Source organism: Falco peregrinus, chromosome 7, assembly GCF_023634155.1.
Source record: "Falco peregrinus isolate bFalPer1 chromosome 7, bFalPer1.pri, whole genome shotgun sequence".
NCBI classification, from domain to species: Eukaryota; Metazoa; Chordata; class Aves; order Falconiformes; family Falconidae; genus Falco; species Falco peregrinus.
Window position 1 is genome coordinate 11273281 of NC_073727.1, and position 24236 is coordinate 11297516.

Sequence of the window (24236 nt, forward strand, 5' to 3'; positions counted from 1 at the left end):
GGTTTACAGTCTATTTAAGGAACTACTGATAGACAGGTCCCAAGAAAACATTTAAAAGCACTAAAGTTTACTGAAATTAAAGCCACAATAATAGCAAAGAGCAAAGGAGAAGGAAATAAAAATACAGCATGGAAAGCTTCCACTCTCACAAAACCAGAAATGTCTTACAAAACAGGAATCTAAAAATCAGAGTAAAGGAGTTTTTTGTTGTTGTTCTTTCCTCTACCAGTTCCCAGATACATAGCCCCTGCAGTGGGAGTAGTTATTTACAGTCAAGGCTGTAGCAGTTACTAGAATTATCACAATGCCTCCTCTTTGCAGAACAGGAGCAAGTTAAAAAGAGGGCAACTTCATAATACCTATTTATAACTGTTACTACTATGGTAACTATAAATAGTCACTACTACAGCAGAAATGCATTGATAGGCAACAAAAAATAAATTAAATTAAAAATAGAAGGAACAGGGAGAGCTGTTACAGTTATAACACATTAAGAACAACGTCTGACACATATAGCAAATATTTTACGCAACAGGCTATGCAAAGCTTCAAATTTCTTTGTTATTCTTCTAGTTTGTCTGTGGCTTACAAAGATTGCTTGAAGGCTCATGAGAACACAAAACATGTAGAAGCTCAAAACTTCACACAAAAGCCTCTTAGACTGCAGTATGAGTTGACATAAATAGAACCCAGGTCGCCTCCTCTTTGCATTGATGACCTAGGGCAGGGCTGCAAAAACCAAAATGGTGAAGTAACTGCAGAGGTAACGAATCTGAAGGAAGAGTGCATGCACTTCTTGCCTAGCCTGCTGAAATCTGGAAAGCTCTCACCTGCCGTTACACTCTACTACTATGATGCTGTTTAATACATCAATAAAACCAACTGAGAAACCTGAACCAGCACCCTTTAATTCTCTAACTGGAGTGTGCATTCGTTAGCTCACATCCACCCTAAAGATGTTCATGGGAAGTTAATTAAATTCCTCTCAACAGAACACTGCACCTATTAATCACAAATACAGAAAACACTGCAATGCAGCTTCTACGTTTCCATGAACACTTTCATGCTCAATGTGACTCACCTGGTAAACCTGTGGAGCAGAAATATTGTTCTTTTGCTTTCAATAGTTATATCACGACTGAGCTTCACAAGTCGTTCATATTTATCGTGCCTGGTGTCAAGCTCCAGCTGAAATGCTGCAGTCAATCAATATGGTTATCACATATACATAGTGTACAGGAAGAGCAGAGAGCCTGTGCTACAGTGACTGTTTATGGGCCCCAGCCCCACCAGTCTTTTCCCTGGGAATGTCTTTTCCCAAGGTGGGCAGCGCAGCTGCTCCTGCATGGGGCACAGCTGTGAAGGCCACCACCTCCCACCACCTGCCTGAGCTGCAAAATCAAAAATACTACTTTTGTTTAATAAGGCAGCATCAACCCTGATGATGCTTTAAGGCAGCCCAAACAACTTTGATGTAAAATACTTTTTTTAACTAGTAAAATGTGTTCTGCAATACTGCTGTTCAGGAAACAAGACTTAAAATTTCACCCAAATTCAGCAAGATAAATTAAAAAATAAACCCCGACAATCATTAGTAAATAAGATTTGCCAGTCTAAACCAAACCAACCAAACAAGGCATTTGGCTAAGGCATATACACTGTTAAAAATGCACCATTTAGTAAAAAGAAGTTTCATTTCACATCCCAGCTAGACATGGCCAATAGTCAAGTATTTTAATATCCCTAAGAACTAGAAGTATTAAAGCAAAGTGAGATCAATTACTTAAAGTAAGATTTCTGTCTTACAGACATACATTCCTTCTGTCTAACTCCAATGAAGGCAGAGAAGAGAGGATATGTGTCTGGTTATCACAGTCAAACATTATGAATGTTTCACAGATACCATTAACATTTTATAGATGATTACTCCACTAAATAAACAATTAATAGATACCTATAAGAAATCTAACACACCTCCTGCGTAACTGAGTTAAAACATCTGTGTGAGAATGGGGACAATTAGCTGAGAGGATACATTTTTAAAGAGCCTGACAAGTGAATATCCTCTAAAAAAGTGTAGCAGTTTCCTGGCAAGCTAAGTTTAGATGAAGGTACAAAAATAACTGTACTTCTCATTGCCTTGATAAAAACTTGGTTCCTCTTACTTTGTTCTGTTCTCCCCGATCTTCTTCTGAAACTCTAAGATAAATTACAAATACTCCTACTAATCTTCTAAATCTTTCACATGTCTGATTGGTGTGTCTCTTCCAAATTCTGAGAGTCTAGTTCACCACTAAATTACCATCAAGAAGAAATTTACCCTCAGGTCATACCAACAGGAACGTGAGGGAAGGTGACCAGTACTTTCCTTCATAGGATGCCACATATGACATTTCCAATGTCCATTTACAAATTTCATCTACCAGGAAATTCACTATTCTGAAAATCTACGATATTAGCAATGTCCCCCAGTCTCTTCCGGACAGTTGTGGCTTTTATGTTAGACTTTAAGCCTGTTAGGGACTACTAGGAAGTGTCTTGTGACCTGAACTAAAACACCAACAAATACAGTAATCTTTAGCCTAACAGAATGCAAGAATACCTATTGTACTATTGCCTAAACTGCAAAGGATTAGAACTCGGGGGATTCTCCAGGCTCATGCATCAGGATCACAAAGCCATTTCCTCCACACATTCTGCTTTAATGTCTAATCCATCACTGAAAGCCAAGACTCAATACTCTATTGATCTTGGTGATGCAGAATCAGATCATTAAAAATGACACTTAACAAATCTTAGCCTTACAAACCAAGATGCTGTCCACTCTCTGTATCACTGAGCTGTCATATTTAAAAATGTATTAAGCAAAAGAAATACTCCTTGGGTTTTGATTAATTATTTTTATTAAAGAAGACAACTTCCCATTAGTTAAGAAATCTCTGGTGCCAACAGATAACTATGGCAATTCAAGTACTTTTTTTTCCCAAAGAGATTAAAAAGAGCAACATGTGTATAACAATTTAATGTCACACATCAGGTTATTTAGATTTGGGCAACATATGTGGAAATAGTGCACCACTCTGGTCCATCTTGCACAGCCTGCTCAATTATAAACCATCCGGAGCTCACCTTTGCTTAATACTTGCCCTGACATGGAGACAAAGACCACCAGCATCTCTGTGTGGGGCTTACGAGCACTAGTGCAATACAAAGAGTCCACCTTTGAAAAGCTGAATAAACCGAGTCACTTACATCTCTTCTGAAATTAACCAAACGCTGCTGACTGGATCTCATGGGAAAAGAGGGAAACAAGTGTTGTTTTGAATTTGAATTAATGGCAACCTTATAATAAACTGATATGCTTAACTGTGAAAAATTAAAGTTGAAAATACAGTTGCACTGCTCAATTGAAGAGCAAGTGCACGTACTTTATTCATTATAAAAGTTCAGGGGTCAAAGTTAATCACCTGCCAAGCTGACTTCCACAGAAAAAAAGAAGTATCTGTTTTAAAGAAAGCAAGGAAATTACATGATACTGAAGTGACCATCTGTAACAGCCATCCAGCTCTTACTTCTTCATCCTCCTTAGCTTCATAAAAAAATATGTGGGACAGGGAAAATCTTACACCAAGAATTAATCTGTTTCCCGTATCACATCTCCCTTCTTTTGTCAAAACTTCTCATTTCTGAAGCTCAACTTAGCCCTGTCTAATGAGAAAGTTCAATTAGATTAACTGGAGTTTAAATCTGGTTTTGTGCAAAATCCTGTAAAAACAATTTGGTTGGAGGGAAGTTTACACTTGCTTATTCAAAGAAACTGAAACATAAGCTAATTTTGAAAAGGCACTCAAACTAAAGTAAGTGTCTATATTAGTTAGCTAAACTCTTATTTTTAAAGAGCATGGATAAACAGCTACCAACTGGCAAATCAATGCATCCAGATTTACATTGAAGTAACTTAGCGATCTATGCACCACAGCCAAGGTCAACAGCCAAGAGCCTTCTCAGTCTCCCAGAGGAAGCCATCTCTTCCTCTTGTCCCCACGGCTCAGATTTTGCATTACACCTGCAGATCTTAAGTTTTCTGCCACCAAAGGGCCCAGTAACCTTTGCAGTTACCAGTAACTGTAACAGTAACAGTAACCCAGTAACCTGGCTGAACACTTAAGCCGTTTGCTTAGCATCAGGTTCAGCACAAATGGGGTGGGGAGGGGGAACCGCAGGTAGGATGAAAAAGGGAGCAAGTCAGAAGTCAGGTGGAGCTATGCAAAATCCCGCTCTCAGGACTTCACTGCACAAAAAGCAAAACACCAAGCTCTAAATGTATGAAGAAGTCCAACTAGTTTCAAGTTTCTCCCCCAGAGAAAGCTGGTTTATTCCATCACTAAATACCAAAAAATTTCCTAAGAATTTCTATACCACATTATTATAATCTGGCTTTCCAAATGCTTACTTACATTTAAAAGATGTCATCAAAGCTGAAGATGAATTAACATTCTCTTTTTCCTCTCTTCTCTGACCATGTGGAAAATTGTCATGCTTTCGTTTTCTGAACCCACCCGATCCTATTCATAAAAAATACACAAAAAAAAAATATTTAAAAATGAAGTAATTTTGCCAGAGCATAAGCAGGATCAGAACACTGTCACCAGAGCATCCCTGACCGGAGCCATATTTTCAGGCTAGAATAAGGTAACTGGATGAACCTTATTACCAACTGACATCATCTTCACATTAGCATGCTACTTTTTCCACCACATTCCTAGTGAAAATTAGAAAAAAATCCTACCACTTCTAATGGCTGTGTGTGGTAAGATCCCAAGTCTTTTTTTTTTTTTTTTGTGTGTGTGTGTGGTAAGGTCTTCATACTCTTTTATGTTTCCTTTCTGTAAGGGAATGGCTGCATGGAAATCCTTGCGTGAGCAAGGGCCTACAGGATTAGACCTTTTATTCCCCCCCCCCTTTTTTTTTTTAAATTATTTTAAATATTCAGCTCAGCAGGAGTCATTAAAACTATGTTTTCCATTACTGTAATTATTTATGTCATGAGTCTTCAGAGTCTTCAGTAATCAGAAAAAGCAGCAAGGCATAACTTAAGTAGGCCACCATTATCCAGGCATGCAGGTTTAGCTCCTGCAGTGCAGCATCTTGGGTCCTTACACTCTGCCCATTAACCAGTTTCTTCGTTTTCACCCCAATACAGCTGTTCCCTTCAACTGGCCCGATACGCCTCTTCCTTAGCCTTCCCTTTCAAACCCTCACCTCGCACTCATCTCTTTTGGACTGCCTTACTTTACCACTGACTTGTACCTTACACTGCTTCTTCCTTTTGTCCTTCCCTCATCTAGGACTGACCCACTGTGTCATTCATGTTTTAACCATTCCTCCCTCTCACTACCTCCTTTTTGTGACAGCTGTACACTTTGTGTTCCTAACAGAGGCCAAAATCTGGCAAACTTACATACAAGCATACCTTTCTGAATATGTGGAGTTCTCTCAATTTCCTTAAAAGAAGAACAAAAGGAAGCTACTTAAAAGTTACAGACGAACACTGGATTTTAAAATGTTTCCGTTTAATTGTTTATTATCCAAAACCAAAACCAGAAGTGGGCGTAGTTACTTTCTAAAAGAGGAAACTGAAAATCATTTTTTCCTTCTTTTCTGTTAGGACATGAGTTCAGGGTTTTGTTTTTCCTGTAGAAGTTGAAAACATTACAAACACAACCCCTGAAATAGTGCACAGAATTAAACTCCCTGCAGCATTCTTAAAGTTGGGAACATCATAATGACCTACAGGAAAAAACAGGCCCTCCTGAAGCGCGTGTGGTGGGGGGATGCGAGAAATAGAGAAGAGGTTCCAGTGAATAACCAACTTGAGTATCAGAGAACCCCACCAGCTGCAGGAACTGTAACTTAGGCTTAGGTTTGAAAAATAAAGAGGCCAGCTTCCTTGCGGCAGAGCCGGATTTCTGGCTGAAGGGAGGCCTCTGTGACTGCCCAGGCCAAACCAACACCCAGGCAAGCGCCATGGCACCACTACAACCGCTTCACAGACCTAACACACACCCCGCTTTTGGCTGTACCGGCCCGGCCGCCTCTTTACCACCGAGAATGAAGATTTCTAAAACTAGAATTGCAGACGTATCTGTAAAGCCCAAGTGACAGGACGGTAACACCTGATGAAGCAGCCCCCCTCAGCGTAAGGGCAGAGATCAGTGACACCCGCAGGGCACCGCGGCCTCACGGGGGAGGCGCGCTCCCGCTCCCCAGCCCCCGCCGCCGCTTTCGCGGGCTCTGGCTCCTCACGCCTTCGCCTCCTGCCGGCTCGGGGGGCTGAACCGGCCCCCGTGGGCCCACACGGCCGCCGGCCGCGGCCGGCTGCGGCTGGACCGCCCCTCGGCGGCGGCGGCGGCAGGCGGCGCATCGGCCGCCCGCCCCGAGAGGCGCCCGCCCATACCGCTGTGCACCAGGCGGCGGCGGGCAGCTCCGCGCCGTCAGGGCCGGGGTACGCGTCTGGCTCCTGCGGCGGCCGCAGCCGCGCCGCGCACCGGGGAGCCGCCGGCTCTCACCGCCGCCGGACCGGAGAGGGGAGGGAGGGGGGAACGGGGACGCGCGCCGCCGCCGTCACCTTCCTTGCCGCTCATCCCGGTGCCGCCGCCGAGCCAAGCCGCGCTCCCCGCGACGGCAACCCGCCTCCACCCCGCCCGCCGCCAGGGCCCCGCCGCACCGCCGCGGTAGGGCGCCTGCGCGGGTGCCTGACAGCAGGGCGCCGCACAGCCGGGGCGCCGGCCCGCCGCGGGAGGCGCGGTGCGGGGCTCGAGCGGCGCGGAGGGCGATGCCGGGCCTTACTGCCCGGGAGAGCGGGGTAGCGCCGTGGGCCGGGCCGGGCTCCGAGCAGGCGAGTGGCTGGGCAGCTAGCCTGCCGCGCCGCCGTGGGGCCTGCCGCGCCCGCGGCACGACGGGACATGTAGTGGTCGGACCGGGACTGGGTGGCGGAGCGGCGGCGTCCCGGTGGTATTTGCCCGCTGCCCTTGCTAACAGCCGGCGTGTGCCGCCAGCGCCCTGCCCGGCCAGTGGAGCGGAGGAGGAGCGGGGGGCGACCATCCTCCTGCGCTGGGCACCGGTGAGGCCGCCCCTGGACCCCTGTGTTCAGCTTTGGGCCCCTCACTGCAGGGGGACGTGGAGGGGCTGGAGCGTGTCCAGAGCCGGGCAGGGGGCTGGGGCAGGGGCTGGGGCACCAGCCTTGTGAGGGGCGGCTGAGGGACCTGGGGGGGTTGGCCTGGAGAGGAGGGGGCTCAGGGGGGACCTGATCGCTCTCCGCAGCCACCTGACAGGGGCCGTAGGCAGCGGGGGTCGGTCTCTTCTCCCGGATAACGAGCGACAGGACGAGAGGAAACGGCCTCACGTTGCGCCGGGGGAGGTTTAGGTTGGGTATCGGGAAAATTTCTTCACGGGAAGGGTGGTGAAGCGTTGGGACAGGCTGCCCAGGGAGGTGGTGCCGTCGCCATCCCTGGAGGTGTTTAGAGCCCGCGTGGATGCGGTGCTGAGGGCCGTGGGTTAGTGCTGGGCTTGGCAGGGCTGGGGTAGCGGCCGGACCTGGTGAGCTCAAAGGGCTTTTCCAAACAGAATGATTCTGTGATTCTATGACTTTCCACAGTCTGGGCCCACAGAAAGTGACTGTCATGTCACCTTCCCCTCACCCTCCTCCCTTCCCTCTCAGGCCCTCTACCCACTCTCTGCCTCCTTACAGCCTCTTTCTTCCCTGGCATATCAGGACCATGGTGCTTTCCTTCTACATGAGGTGAACAGGAGCACGTCAATGGCCCAGAGTAGCCACACCAAGGGACATGCTATTCCCCTTAGTGCTCAGTATGGAGAGAGCCCCACAGCACCCGGCTATAAGGTGTACCAGGTGAAGGAGGCCAGAGAGGATGCTAACTGACAGCAAGACAGGGCCTGGAAACTGGAGACGCTAACTGTATACCAAAAAGGTCTGATAGTGAAGCCACCTGATACTTGGAAAAGAAATCTGAGAAGCAGCTGATGTAGCTGCTTCCACAGGGGAGGCAGCAGCCACAGAGCCAGAGAATAGAGGTCCCTGGCCTGCAGGCAGAGAGAGAGGGGCTGTGGATTACTAATCTGACCTGGTTTGGGACTGTTACTTCCTGAACGCAGGTTATTTGCATCCTGTATTTTGTCAGGCCTGGTAAAAATTCCTCTGCTAGAGATGTAGTGTGAGTGTTCATAGGAGACATCACAGGATTGAGCACAAGGGAGATGGATGCACACTGTAAATACATATCCCTCCAACCAGGGCACATGATGACACTTCAGTTCTTATGGTGATAAATACAAAAATCTTGCCCCACTGGACTATTCGTGCTTCTCTTTCCTACACTGCATCCTGTTAATGTTCCTCTAACATGTTTAAAAAAGGCATGGGTGTCGCAAATCCCAAAACCAAAAGGTTTGCAAATCATCAGTCTTGTCGCTCTGCTGCTAGACAGCTGTTGCCTGTTTTAGTAGCTGGATTCCCAAGGAAACAGCTCACATGAGCACAAAGGCGGAGTGCTTGCAGCTTTTGTGTGTGGGTGTGCGTGTGTGTCAGTCCTTCCTCCCCACCCTTAATAATTTTTTAATCTGTTGGTCAATTGGTCGATTCAATTTGACAGAGGGAAAGAGCCTCCAGGAGTGATTATAAACATCCTGACTAGGGAAAAAAATTTGGGTGGAACTTGCACCTTACTAGAAACCAGATAAGCCCAGCTGTGAGATGGGAATGCTTCAGAGGCCAATGTTAGTAGAGCCTGGCCTTTGGTAGTTCTAGCACAGCAGGGACACTAGCCCTGGCTCAAGCCTTTGTGTTTAACAAATAAACAAATACAGCTAATAGCAAACTTGAATACCAGATGAATCTGTGGACAGATTTAGGAGGACAATAAATCACCTAAGTCAGATAGTGGAGGAGTTAAGGTTTGACAAGGAGCTTTAAACAGTCTCTAGACAGCCAAGCAGGAGTTGCTAAAACCTGGTATTTCCAAATATCTAGAACATATGACTCTGTTGTGCAGTGTTCAAAATTTTTCAGAAGCATAACAAATCCTCTCTCCAATTTCCTAATCTAAGAAAACAGATATTAATCACGTTTGAAAAACAGTACAGAGGATCCTGGCAGAACTTCCTCAGGCCTGATCTGCATACTGAGTTGTGCAACAGCTTGATTGTTGCCCTACCAGCTGCGCAGGAGCTTTCTGCTTTCTATGTAGCAAGATCAGGACATGAAATTATTTGTGTCAGTGTTATCATTGCACACATTTAAGCATAGCCTTTTGTTTAGAAGAGGTACAAAACTGCTTTTCTACATATACTTTTTTTTTTTTTAATACTGTGCTATTTCCCTGTTTTCAGCAGCAATTTGGACAAAAAGTAGAGTAGATTTGATTATGTCAGTGTCACAGGATGGTGGAAAGAGCACTAGCATTTGAATGTTTCCCAGCAGTGGAGACTTCTCGGCCAATTGTGGGGAGTGGAGGCTTGGTCTTCCACTGATTTCTGTTTTACTCAGGGACACTTTGCACATGCCCAGAGATATTCAGCAACTTGCTTGACATCCCTAAGATGTTGTCGTGAACAAAAACTGGGGTGGTTTTTTTTTTTCTGAGGCAGTCCATTTAAATGTGGCAGTGATAAACTTCTTTGGCAACAGGTTATTTGCAGTATCTTTCTTCTAGCGGATAATTATACCTTTCCCCCTCCCAGTTATGTTTTCTTTATTCCTGAAGAGAATGGCAGCTGCACAAGTGTGAAGGAGGAATAACAACATTTTGAGGAAGAAAATAGTAAGAGAAAGGAGGTGCCAGGATTTAGGGTAGGGCAAAAACCCCAAACAAACTAACAAACCAACAAGGTTTCCTCAGAGACTTAAGGTCACGCTGAGATGTTGCATATGAGTTGCATACAACTGTGCTCCAGATCCTAAGACAAGGCCAGTAACTCAGCTTTCATATGGAAAAAAAATGTTTTTTAAGTTGTGAGGGCAGAGCATGAGTAGGTGGACAAGATATCATCTGTGCCTTTATGAGTGGGCAAGCCAACTGAAAACAACCACCATCAGGGGTAGGAACTTCTTAATTCATTTTATCCCTGAAGTCTGCCGCTTTGGGCAATGACCTACTTTAGTAACACTCCTACACAATATTCTTCAGTGAGGCTTTTGCTCTGCTGCAGTGTTGTCAGCAGAGACTACCTTGAAATGATGCTCAAGGGAGTGGAGAATGAATCTTTCCTTCTCTGGAAAAGCCCAAGTTTAATATCGACTCAGTTGAACACCGTAAAGGGCAGACATAGGAGTGGTGGTGGGTCCAACTCAAGGACCACAGTAGTGGAGCTGCTGTAACACCGACAGCTTCAAGTAATGAAGTTGTACAGAGGTAGGGCCCAAGTGATTTTGCAGACACATGAAATTGCCATATCTTTATGCCCTCAATCATTTCTGTGTAGCTCTTTGGAAGCTCTTCAAGGAGCCTGGGTTTACTGGCAGAGCTCACAGTGTACTCTTCCTGGACCTGTATGGCTTGTAGAGCTTTAGAGACAAATGCTGTCTTTGCGATGCCCTCCTATGTTTAAATAACCAGCCTGAAAATGTCTCCTAAAGTCTCTATAAAGCAGTAGCACTATGGATAGTTAGAGCTGCAATTATCTCTGTGTAACCTCTTGGTTTTCGTTTTATCTCATGATATGACGTAGTCTTTAGAGCAAGGTTGTGAGGTTGCCTTGGGGATGGAGGGCTTAACCATAGGGTTATCTGTCATACTGAAATGTTCACGTTAGCCAATGTAACTGTGAATGCTTTTAACAAACAATTGAGTGAAGTGACAAAAAGCTTACGAAACAGTCACAGGGGAATTGCATAAACTGGGGTCAGATGTTCAATTTGAGACTGTTACATGACCAAGGAGTTTTGCAGCTGGTTGACAAAAGGAAGTGGGAGGTCAGCTGGTCTTGAGTTGTTGTAACAACAACCTGTTATGTTTCTCAGACAACGGAGATGCCCTTAGTCTTGGCAGGATGGATCAGGAGGATGATTTCCTCTTTTCCTGGAATAATGTTTGAAAGCTGCGAATGTTTTTCAGCCAGTAGCATTTGGGATTTCTCTTGGAAGAGGCAGCAAAGACACCAACTGCTAATACACCATGGTGCAGCCTTTGAGTGGATCTGCAGGAAGACTTTAGGAATGCCCTGTCGATTTAGCTGACTTGTAAATGAGCAAGTGGAAAAGAGAGGGACAGAGAGAACCTAAAGGTTTGCTACAACATCCAGCTGGGTGTGTGTGTGTGTGGAAAGAGACCCAACTGTGCATTGCCTTTATTCCTAACGTTTAGTTTGTATCTTGCAAGGGAAAACTGGCAAGTGACCGGCTATGAATAATGAACCCATGGGGAAAGTTTGTTTCTAAACATGAACAGTTAGTGCCTGGTTTATGTCTGGGTGGGTGTGCTGGCTATTTCATAAAGATTTCATTCTACTGAGGCAACCGCATGAAAGAATTACTTTGGAGGAATTCAAGGTGAGAATATCTTTATTCTGCATCTACATCAACACCAACACCCTTGATTCAGTAGAAGCGAAGTGCAGAGACTAACTTCTCTGCCTTGTCTCTTCCATGCCCCTCTCCATGCCTGAGTCCTTTGCAAATTCTAACTGAAGTGATACGGTATTTCTAGCTGCTTCAGTTTGGTCCACTCGATGAAATGCTGTGATTTTCTGCAATAGTGGCAGGACAAAGAAAATGTATGGGCTGAAGTTGCTAGCTGCAGTTTAGGAAGAGATGCTGGTGGAGTAAGAACAGCAAACAAATCAAAACAAAAACATTCCCTTCAGCTATGGGAGTAACAAAAGTGAGGGAGCCTGAAGGTGCAATTCTCATCAGAAATAGTAAAGCCGATGGTGTAATAGCAGAACTTGCTTTTTGCCTTTTTTTTTTTTTTTTTTGTACGCACACCTAAGTCTCTTCTCTGAACCCTACCAACCTTGAAGAGTCTCAGATGCTCTTCAGTACCTGTGACCCTCAGTACCGCCTGGGTAAGCAGTGCCAAATACATATGCTCCTTCACCCTCTTGGTCCTCTTTAGTGCTGCGGTTTGGTGACAATGGCTCTTAGCAAAAGGGTTAATCTGGTTCATCAGCAGTTAACCCTCTATAAGAAAGAGTCTGAGAATACTGTTGGTGTCTACATCTGAGAGAGGCAAAATATTACATTATATATGGAAAACCCTCATTCATGCCAATGTAAAACAGGAATAATGCTGTTTAAATTGGGTGCTATTGAGATGACTATCAAGTCTTGAGAATTCCCAATGTACAGAATATTTTATGCTGCGGTATAGGTAGGGCCAAAAAAACACAGCAAGGCTTAGGCAGTTAGAGAAATGCTTTCCTAACAATTCCCACCAAAAAGTTCTGTTAAAAAGCAGTTAAGGTTGCTCCAGGGCAAAACACACCCACACAAGAAATGACAGGTTAGGGGAACCTTCTTCGTGTAAGCTATGGTGCACACCTCATATTAACCACTCCCAGTGACAGACTCCAAACCCCAACAAGAAGCTTCCCTTGTTCTGCAGGATAAAGAACCAAACTAAACACCCATCCCTCCTACACGCTTCAGTGCAAACCCCTCTGGCTTCTGCAAGGCTAACATTAGGGGCTGGTGCATGCCTAGAGGCTACGGTGATTATGGGGAAAAAACGAGGATTAACAAGTGCCCCCCTGAGCACGCACTCTGCTGGTACTGCTGGTCTCAGGGACCTTCTTTGACTTTGTCAGACTGTTTTTCTCTGTGGTTGACCACTCTGCTTAGTAGACCCCCTCCACAATGCAGGGCTGAAGAGCCATATGTTGTTTTTTATTAGATTGGAGAATGAGCTATTTGATATATTTACACCAGAGTAAAGCTGGTTCCCTTGCTGCAAAAATAGCTACGCCTGCACGAGGTATCTGTATGGGACTTCTAGAGGATTTATTCCCAGCTGGGCCAGGAGAGATTTTACGTGAAATGGGTTTTGTCGCCCAGCATTATGGGGATCCTGTGCAGAATGATGACTGCACTAAGCTGTAGTTACAATTAAAGCTAATTTGTAACACAATTTTATGATCAGCATAGCATATGATTTTATGACCAGAATAGCACAGGATTTTTGTGATCAGTCAGTGTAGTACAGGTTACCTTATCATTCCTAATCACCTGGACCCTCTGCAGATTGGTCTTAATATTTGCCTTGCAGTATCAATATAAAAATCATCATATAGACTCAAAACATGTAAAAGAATGCAAGTCATTCACTCAGTTCTTGGCAGAAGCAGATGACGGTGAAGGCATCCCTGACCATTTGGGGATCATGAGTTTTGCTGTTCAGCAGCAGTTGTGGTCCAAGCCCTACTCAGGACTTGTAACTGCTTGATTTTATAGACAGTGCTCTGTGTGCTGCTACACTTCCCTGTTCTGTGATGGGGTCATCACAGCCTGTTTGGCCAGGTGTCTGGAACCTTAAAAGCTGGTAAGGCAGGGAGTAGTTGGGAACCTTGTCAGGAACTTTGAGGCTGGCTGATAGGGAGGGGGAGAGGAAATCTGCCTGGTGTGCAGGACCTTCCAGGCCTGATGAGGAAGGTAAAAGGGACTGATACATGACTGGCTTGGTCACAGAGAATGGCCATTTGCCTTATAAAATTACATTACTTATGCCAACCATATTACAAGGGGTCAGGAGCAGGGGGTGCCGCTTACAGATCTGCACTGAAGAAGCCGTTGCTGAAGTTGAAGTGTATTGGTGGTCTTCCATCTACCTTCCCACATAGCTTTATACCTCCCACACCTAACTGCTACTTTTATCCAAGTTTCTTCTGCTCCGCGGAATCACAGTGATCAGTACTGACCAGGTTTCACCTTGTGGCTTAAATGCTAATACAGAGTTAGTCCTGCCTTTTTGTACCCAGGGGCTCTACGAACAATGTTTTGCCATGCCACTAACACACTTTAACTGCTTCATCTGTGCCACAGGGGGCTCATGAGCCTTCTCATACTCTTCAAAAGGATAAAGATGTTTGGTCCAGTCACAGAAACCAGAATGTTTATCCTGGGCCTCAGGGGAAGGGTTTCAGGCAGCTCCGCATAGCAGCTGCACAAAGCATTAAAGACAAGTAGATGGAGTACAGTAGTGCTGCAGACCTTTGTCCATTGAAAATGTGCTGGAGAAGATTTTGTCAGGAGGTATTAGTTTAAGAATGTAATTTTATGTCATGGGTAATGACCTTGAAGATGCTGGGGATGATAAGACTGAAAACCTCCTCGCTGAATCTACCGTACACATGCCAATGCTGTGACCTGGCCATAGTCTGTTACTTGACCAGGTGTCTCCAAAATTCTGGCCCTGCTCTCCCTGACTGCTGTGCTGTGTGATCAGCTTCAGTCTGGAAAACTGAAATCATCATCAGGGAAGAGTGACTGTTGTCATCTACCTGGACTTGTGCAAAGCTTTTGACACTGTCCCACACAGCATCCTTGTCTCTAAACTGGAGAGACATGGATTTGACGGGTGGACCACTTTGGTGGTTAAGGAACTGGCTGTATGGTCACACTCATTCTAGTCAGTGGCTCAATGTCCAAGTGGAGACTGGTGATAAGTGGCATTTCTCAGGGGTCTGTACTGGGACCAGTACTGTTCAACATTGTTGCTGGTGACATGGACAGCGGGATCGACTGCACCACTCAGCAAGTTTGCTGATGACACCAAGCTGTGTGGTGTGGTTGACACGCTGAAGGGAAGGAGTCCCATCCAGAGGGACCTTGACAGGTTTGAGAGGTGGGCCCAAGCAAGCATCGCAAAGTTCAACAAGGCCAAGTGCAAGGTCCTGGGCCAGAGCAACCCCCAGTATCAATACAGGCTGGGCAGAGAGCAGATTGAGAGCAGCCCTGAGGAGAAGGATTAGAGAATGCTGGTGGACAAAAAAATCAAGGTGTGCTTGCAGCCCAGAAAGCCAACCAAATCCTGGGCTGCATCAAAAGAAGCGTGGCCAACAGGTCAAGGGAGGTGATTCTCCCCCTCTGCTCTACGCCACCCCACCTGGAGCACTGCATCCAGCTCTGGGGACCCCAACATAAGAGGAGGGCCACGAAGATGATCAGAGGGCTGGAATGCCTCTCCTATGAAGACAGCCTGAGAGACTTGGGGTTGTTCAGCCTGGAGAAGAGAAGGCTCTGGGGAGACCTTATAGCAGCCTGTCGGTACCTAACAGGGCCCTGCAGGTTGGAGGGGGACTTTTTACAAGGGCCTGTAGCAATAGGGCAAGGGGGAACGGCTTTCAACTGAAAGAGGGTAGGATTTACAGCAGATATTAGGAAGAAACTCTTCACTGTGAGGGTGGTGAGGCACTGGAACAGGTTGCCCAGAGAAGCTGTGGATGCCCCATCCCTGGAAGTGCTCAAGGCCAGGCTGGACGGGGCTTTGAGCAACCTGCTCTAGTGGAAGGTGTCCCTGCCCATGTCAGGGGGGTTGGAACTGGGTGATCTTTAAGGTCCCTTCCAACCCAAAGCGTTCTATGATTCTGTGATAATACAACTGTGCTCATTACAGACTGAACATTTTGTAGTTCTGCCACAGTGCAAAGGCCCCAGAAAGCAAACTAATAAAGGTTTGATGTGCATTTATAACCTCATCTTTAAAAAGTCAGCATGACGTTTTTATTTTCCTGTCCTCCAGGAAAATCTGTATCAACAAATCCCAGAAAATCAATATTTGTTTAGAAAACTGTAACAACTAAAACATTAATCTTAATGCCTTTTTAATGCTAAATGCCTTTATCAATGGTCTCTAATTTCACCACAGGCTATGTAAGAGTAATACACAACATAGAGTAAGCTCGGAGCAGGGGTCTTTTGCAAATACCTATACATGACCACGCACAGCTCTACGCACTGGTCTAAGAATATGATATCAAAATGGGTGGAATCTTTGTTTCTATGACAAGACTATGTCCCTTATGGAAGTCACCAGCATCAATGCTAAGCTTCCCTGTAAGCTCTTTTGAGCCACCATTATTAAAAATACATTACACATACACCTGTACAAGTTGAAGTCTTAGAAGAACATGTCTATTCCTCAGAAATCAAAGCGCTTTCAATGTGGATGCCTGCGGGGGACAGTGATCATAAAGCAGCCAGAGAGCAAAAGGAATGCTGAGGGTTCAGAGCCTGCGTGATTACCCACAGCTGTACAAACAGCACAGTGGAGAAAACAGATTGACCTTGGCCATGTTTTGAGAGTGCCAGATAACCAGGTCCTTCAACAAGCCCTGTTTCAACATGGAGAGGAAAGAAGAGACAGATCCTGAGGAACGTGAGGAAACAGAATAATGACTAAAGCAACTACATCGCCAGTCAGCAATTTGAACATCTTCAAGGGACTGATGTGGGGCAGAACTGGTTGGTGATGACAGACATCTGCCTTATATTCCTGGCAGCATGAGAAGTGGATTAGACTGGATATGTAACAATAATATCTCAAGTACAAGTAGACAGCACCTTTCAAAATATGAATTATTGTGCCTTAACCATCCCATAAGTAGCCATAGCAGTGAAATTTTAGTGTGTTTGCAGGGAATTTGAAATGGAATTTAAAAGGCAGAAGGCACCTTTTGGTGTATTTCTAAATCCATAGCTATCTTTTTCCAGTTTATTAGTGCCTTTGTCCTCCTGTATAGAGAGCACTGGGGGGCCCCATACCAGCAAGTAATTGCAATGCTCATGTCACTGACCTCCCCTTCACCCTTGCAAATAGGTATTTTCTTTGCTGTTTCCTCACATGACTGGGGAACACACCCTCCAACACCAGGATCACTTGCAAAATTGCAAACACTATCACTAGGCTGGCCATCAGCATCCCCTCTAACTCTTATCTTGGGCTGTGCCCCACTAGGGTTGTTAAGTTAGATGCTTGACCTCGGGGCAGGGGGGAATCTCTCCAACCCCCATACCCTCCCTGTGGTGAATGAAACACAGTGGATCAGTTAACTGGTAGAGCGCTCACTGGATGTTACGCCCATGAACTACGGAGGCTTGATGCAGGATGAAAGCTAGGAATTAACTTCCTCCAGAATCTCCTGTAACTCAGAGCAGGCTGCGGAGGTGATCCTTAGAACGGTTGTGGGAAACAAGCTTGAGGACTGAAGGAAACCTTATCTTTGCTGTCCCGGAAAACTGAGCGTTACACAATACTTGTTTTTCTCACCTTGTGAATTCTGCATTTGCAATGTGCAAAATCCTCAGGTGTACATGTGTTCACTGCCATCCAGCATCTTGGTAACTGGAGAATAAAGATGAGATGTTTGGAGAGCTTCTGAAGAACATTACTGTGAAGAATATTACTGTAGTTCCAAACAGACAAGAGTTCCCTAAACAAGGCGGGGTGGGGGTGGGGGTGGGGTGAAGATGACAGAAGGGAGATGGAAAGGGAACAGAAGGTGAAGGTCAGTATTCTGTCAGTCACTGATGGAGGACTCCCCTCCTAGCACAGGGACTATGAAAGTGCTTCCCTGGTAAGGCTTCACCTACAGCTGCTGCCAGCTTGGCAGGGAAAGCATCTCTCTGATGAAAACAAATTCCTGTGCTCCCCTGACACAGAGTTGCTCCTGCAGCACTGCAGCTCTCAGAGAACCTGAGTGACTCCAAGGAGAAACACTGCATTTACCCTGGCTGTTTTGCTCTCCCCTTTCAAACACTAATTTTATATTCTTCAGTCGACCAAGCAACTCTGCAAATTTTACAACCTGTTCTCGCCAGAGCCTGAAGGCATAAAGCACTCACACAGTGCACAACCTGAGAGCTAAAGTATAAAATACAGGAAAACACATAAAACCTCTACAAAAGGATCGGAATAAGGTCAGTGAATCTGCCTACACCTTCAGGAGCAAGCACTCACCTGACTGATAAACCAAGATATAAAAACAGACCATGTTATAAGCTGATGAAAGCACAAGTAGGCATAGCATATTATTTAGATCTGTCACACAGAAATCCCATACCTGATTTATGAGAAAGTGTAAGGAACATGTCCTCACCAGATACCTGCCAACTGCATATTGAGACCTTTAGAACAAATTTAGAAGAATGAATAATTACAAATTGCATGTAATAAGTAGCTGGGAAACAGGGTAAGATGCAAGATGGGTCTTTCAAAACCAGATCATGTCAAACTAAGCAATTATCTTTCCTAGATGTGATAACTCAATCTTTTTGGCAGAGGAAGCATGGTAGGTCTTACTTGTTGGATTTCAGTAAAGCATTTGATACAGTGCCACTACTTATGTGATTAAAAGGCAAACTGGAGAAGATGGAGATTAGTAGGCAAATTGTACATGGGTGAGGAACTGCCTGAAGGGAAGAAGATAAGTAACCTTGGAAAGGTGCTATGCTGGAATGAGAGGGTTCCACAAGGTTCCACAAAGACCGGTCTTAGGGCTTTCAATATTTTTACTGACAGTTTAGATATTAAAAAAACAGGAGTGTTGTGAAACGTGACTGATGTGTGATGAAATCTGTCAACATCAGAAAGCTGGATGGTGTTGCTGGCACTCAAGAAGTTATGGATATCACAGGCAGAGATCACTGAGAGATGAGGCTACATAAATAGAGTCAAACGCTGTAGTAAAAATCGGACGGAAAAGAGGTGGAAATTATGCTAATGGCATTGTAAAAAAGGCACCAAGAAACTTCATCTGGAATACTGTATACAATTCCAGTTAGCTCTGTGTTCAGAAAGCCCTCAAACTGAAATAGGTGCTGTGAAGAGATGTCCAGGAAAATTATGGGGAACAGACAGCCTGTCCTGTAAGACATGGGAAGAATTTCAGCAAAGCAAAGAATGAGAGACCTTATAATTTCTCTCCATAAACACCGTGGGAGGACAGGAAGGTAAAAGACAAACTATTCCACTTGAAGGACAATGTGACCCAAAAATATTTGAGTGCAAAGTGGCCATCAACAGACTGAGTCCTGAAATTAGAGGAAAGTTCCTTGTTACTAGAGGCATGACCAAACAGGCTTTCCACAGCGGAAGACAGCAGCAAATGTTGCTGGTTTTCGGCGTGAGGTGTACTTAGTTTCCAAAGAGCCTGTACCACACGGCTGCCTGCCGTGACCCAGGCCAGGCTCAGAGCTCCAAGGAAACAGCTTCCACCTCTGTCCCCACTCCCGTCCTCGGAGCAGCTGCCAGTGGTGTCCCAGGAAGGTGTTCCTGGAGTCTGGTCCTACAACAGCCGGTCTCTCACCGGTTGCACAGACTGGGAGACAAATCTTTAAACGTCTGTCTCCCAGCCCTCAAGGAAGGTCGCTCCCTTTTCTCACAGTGCTGTGCAAAACATCTATTTCTCCAGCTGCCCCGGGCATTGCTTAATACTTGCCGGTTTTCCAAAGGCATTCTTCATTTTGATCTTAGGCAGTAGCTAAATGGCTCATTTCTCCAGCCCAGGTGCTTCCTCCACCAAGGCAACGGGGAAAAAAGCAGGCTCCGTGGCAGGCAGGTTGCTGAGTCCCTCTGTGGCATTTCTGCTGCTGCCACTTCACTGCTGTCTGCCCCTGCCCTGGGGCTGCAGCATGCCATGCTCTTGGCTGTGGCAGCACAGGTGGCTGTGGTGACCTACCAGAGCAAGTGCCAGGTCTGGCCAAAACACACCACCAGTGCAGTTGCCAGGAAGGTCCATACAGGCTTATGGAGAGAGGAGACGGAAGAGGAGGCATGCAGCTACTGTTTATTATCTATGATATGGCTACATTACCGTAGTGGGCCAGCCACCTTGCTCACTGGGTGAAAGAAACCTGGACTTTGAAAAGTTTAATATGACCTTTCCCAGACCCATCTGCTTTAAAAACAGTATGTTGACCACGGTGGATGGCCAAGTGCTAAAGCACATCAGAGAAGTGCTCTTTGGTATTTGTGAACTCCAAAGCCTGGTTCTTGGAAGAAGGGGCAGAGGAGACTGTGGATCAGGCAGTAGGACCGTGAGCTGTCAATTGCATCGACACATCTGGAGCACCTCGGACATTGATCATGTCCTGGGGACCAGTTTTCTACATGTGTTCATAGCAACGCACACTTTCCTCTCCACTCCTTTGCCATGCAGCTGCACACACACACCCCCCCAAGCTCAAGGCTAACCGCCAGGAAAATGCCCTCTGTCACCCTGGCACTGCTGGCCATGCCAGGTTTACTGAACCACCCGCCTTTTTTCTTCAGCATGGTACTGGCTTTGCAGTAACTGGAACTTTTCCAAATCCTCCTTGAAGCCGCCTCCTCTTTGCTCACCCACCTCCTTGCTGGCAGCAGCTTTCTGTGGCAGAGGAGTGGGTACCTGCATGGTGTCCCCCTGCCCCACAGGGAAGCGGCATCTGCTCGGAAAGCAAAAGCTGACTTTTCCTTTGCGCATGCTGGCATCAAGGAGGTGCACTGAACTTGTCCATCTGTGCAGCTCACGTGGATGCAAGGTCTGCTGGCACCGAGGAGTCCCATGGGTTTTGATAAGGGGATCTGGCCGGTTTTCATGGAAAGTGTTAGCAGGGAACACGCTGTGAGCAAGCTCATGTGAGGCAGGGGATATGGGACAGGGCTGTATTTTAATCTCCGTTAGCACAGTACAATCCTGGCCGGAGCCCAGGGCTCCTCAAAACCGTCCAATACCTATTCTAATGGTGACAGCATTCAGAGGTAAACCTGTTCCTAGGCAGAGGGCACGCACAATTGTCCCAATAAATAGTTCAGGAGTCTATCTTTAAAGCAGAGCTCCAGTGCATAGGGAGAAAAGTTGCTATTTCACCCACTCCTTTATATGTTGGCCCTGCTGTCCCCGTCTGGCTGACCTTTCGCTAGTGTAAAACCTCCGAGGGCTATTTTCATCCTAGTGTAAATCAGCGTAGCTTCAGGGTTGGCATCACAGGAGGTTCTTATCTCATGGGGACTGTCCCAGCACAACCTCCCTCCTGAGCACACCTCTGGGCTGGAGAAAACAGGATCTGCTGTACACACTGCTGCTGGCTGTGGCTCTGCCCCCACCAGAGGAATCCTGAGCCAATCCTTTTGAAATTCCCCCTTCCCTTCCTTAAGAGTGACCCCAAACAACTACCAGTATCTTCCCTTCGGGCAGTGTTTCTGCCACCCTGCAGCTGGACTCCTCCAAGGTGAGGGGAGCTTGGCTGCTGTGGTGGAGAGAGGGAAGTGCCTGCAGAAAGCAATTCATCCCTCCTAAAATCTGAACTGCATCTCTCTCTGAGGAGGTGCCCAGGACGACTGTGCTGCTGACACCAATGCTTCATTTAGACACCTAAAATGAGGTGGGGATAAATTCACAGCCTTCTGCTTCTCAGGCATGATGTTTCACAAGCAGAAATGTCCTAATTCTCCTGCGTGTTGCTCTCAGCCACTACAAGTTAGGTAGGATGTTAGATAACGTGTGTCCTCCCACGTTCTGGCAGAGCTCTTTTCCCCAAGTGGCATAAATGATAACTTTCATCTTGCTACACTAGATAATCAACATTGCTTCATGTAAAGGATGCATAATTTTATATCTGGCTGTTATCAATAAACAGTTCCTATCTATGGCAACAATTGCCTGCAACATTTTGTCATGTAATGGTTGTTGAAATGGCTATCTTTTGTAATCAATAGCCTGAGAGTCTTTCTCAGGAAGATTTGCATTGCATGATCAACAGGAACAGTAGTCCAAGCCAACTTGATGAAAGGGACAGCTAATCCCAAAGACCCAAGCAACTGGAATGTGCCCTGCTCTGGGGGGGGCGTCACTCAGCTACGTGCACACAGCTGGGTATGGCTTGTGTAGCTGAAGCTCGTAGGTAGCTAGGGGTTTGGGGGTTGGTTGGTGGCAGGGGGGTTGTTGTTTCTTTTAAAGTAAGAAAAACATCCACAGTTGTTCCACAGGAAAAGAACAAGTAATCTACCCACATGGAATATATGCAGTTGTCCTTGTTTCCTCCGTGCTTACTTTCACCTTCTGCTAATATAATTTGGGTGACAAGATTTTTCCAAACGCTGAATTAGGATAAACAGCAGTTGGGTGCTACAGATGAAAGGGAATAACTGGCAGGCTTTTAACAAATGAGTAATACATGCATTGGGCAGATAGTGAGATGCACAAACCTTGCAGTATTTTACAAAAGCGGGCAAAGGCGGTTAACTCATCCACACAGGCCGAGTCCTTTAGCATAGGGTGTCCGTGCCTCACTGCCCACTCTCCCCTTCCTCAGGATGCTGAGATGGGACAGCTGAGCTGCATGTGAAGCAGCTCCTAAACTGCCCAAGTTTTCAACCTGACCTGTTAAAACAAACTCCCCTTCACCCAAGCAGGGGAGTGAAAAGAAACCCAAGGCATGATTCTCCATGGGAGTAAAACACTCCAGATGACACAGCCTCTGATACCGGAGCAGGGTCGTTTGCACATATGGTGGCAGTTTGTACAGATGCATGGGCCTAGGCAGTGCCCAGTGCAGTGAGGGACAGATTCCGAGTCATGTTCAATGCAAAGTCGGGTCCAAGCTGACCATGTGTGAAACACCTGCCAGAAGCCAGCCTGTGAAGCAGGCTCTCCTTGTCATTCATCCTGCGGAGCTGCACACCCCCTGGCAACAGAGCAACATCTCTAAAAGGCGTCCCAAACCTAAGAGGGAACAGCGATGATGGTCAAAGCTAGAGCCCTCTAGCTCTGTCCGTCCCTCAACCATAAAAAAACATGAAACTGCATAGGTAGGCAATGCTGCCTATGCTGTCTGAGCACCATTCGGCTGCATGCAAAGCATCTGATTGACAAGTGCAAAGGCCTGGATTAAATGAGTTTTAGTATGTTACCATCCTCTTAGGTGAGGTCCAGTCACTGCTGCTGCAATATGAAGTAAAATGGGTTGGCGTAGATCATGTGAAGGTACCAACACATGCCAAGCCCGTGCGTAGCGCTTGGTAGAGCTGATCCAGGGACAACTGCACTCCAGGGCACCTGGCTGGGTCTGTCTGGCCAAAGCCGTTTCTCTGGGCTCCTCAGCTGAGCTGGCAAAGCTGACTTTTGCCACTCCAAGGATGAAAGGCCAGGACTGGGGCTGGCTCACACCACTCAAGGGAAGATGGAAATTGCTGAGCTGGAACAGGGAGCTGGCAGAACACCTAGGAGAGCTGGGAATGCTGTCTTACTACCATGGCAGGAGGGAGTAATGGCAGAGGGGGGAGCAGGGACAGTAGTTTTGTACCATCCCATTCCAGCTTCCCAAGTTCTGCTGTAGCTAAAATACGTAGCAAAGCTCCCACCCTTCCAGCTGCTTACTTTGCCAATGGTGAGAGCCAAATGTGACTCACGTTAGCGTTCCCTGGGTCTTGCTGCCTCGGTGCCCTGAACCAGCTCCATCTCTCCTGATGAAAGAAGGATGGTGCTTTTATTTCTCTGTCAGGCTCAGCAAAGTCACAAGACAGCAGAGCAGATAGCAAGAGAGCTCAGATAAGCCTCATGAAGTGGGGAGTGCCCAGGCTGAGCGTGGGGCCAGGTGCCCGGGATGTCCCCAAGCTGTCCATTCGCAGGTAACCTAGCATGCCCCTCACAAGGCTACCAGAGCTCTGGTGGAAACCAGAGCATGGGGCTGGGATATGGCGTAGCTGAGCGGGATTAACACTGCCGTGCCCTACGTGCTGTAAGTTTGCACCGCTGACGTGCTGAGGAGGGAGCGAGCTCCTCCTGCCCGGTGAGCCTCAGCCCTGGGCTGTGCACTGCCTGGCCCGCACCTTGGCCACGCTTGGATTCACACGTGCCACGCAATGCCTTCATGCAGATATATTTATCAAGCTAAAAAAAGGTGCTGGTTAACTGTTGTGTTGACTGTGAGGCCCAGCTGTGCTATCTAGGAGGGAAAAAGAGGCCACCTGGAGCTGCAAAAATCTCACAAGTCTGCAAAATAAGGAAGGCAGCGTGCTGGTGGGATGTTGGATACTTACTGGAGTGGCGGAATTCCTGCAGCAATACAGAAATTACTCATTTTCACTCCATGGTCCCTCCCCCAACCACAAAAAAATATTTTTTTTTTACTTTTTACATATTTCCTGGAATAGGTGATTTTACTAGGAGTGCACTTTGTGCTCTTGTTATGAAAGGGAATCCAGTCCAGTGGGACAAAGTCATTCTTGGAATAACTTTCAATGAAA

General features: G+C 46.4%; 1 protein-coding gene across 3 annotated transcripts in view; it reads right to left on the bottom strand.

Annotated features, from left to right (window-relative positions):
• TSNAX (translin associated factor X) overlaps nucleotides 1-21654 on the bottom strand; it is a 41197-nt gene extending 19543 nt beyond the window's left edge. Inside the window, exons 1-4 of one of the 3 annotated variants that reach the window (XM_055810103.1) lie at nucleotides 6629-6695; nucleotides 5474-5504; nucleotides 4458-4565; nucleotides 1082-1196 (exon numbers count right to left, since the gene is read on the bottom strand). In XM_055810103.1, coding sequence (XP_055666078.1) covers nucleotides 1082-1196; nucleotides 4458-4473 — 131 coding nt within the window. In that variant the 5' untranslated portion in view covers nucleotides 4474-4565; nucleotides 5474-5504; nucleotides 6629-6695. Of the gene's footprint in view, nucleotides 1-1081; nucleotides 1197-4457; nucleotides 4566-5472; nucleotides 5505-6628 lie in introns of those variants that run through there. The other 2 variants (XM_055810102.1, XM_055810101.1) reach the window with 2 other exon arrangements.
• Nucleotides 21655-24236: the final 2582 nt, after the last annotated feature.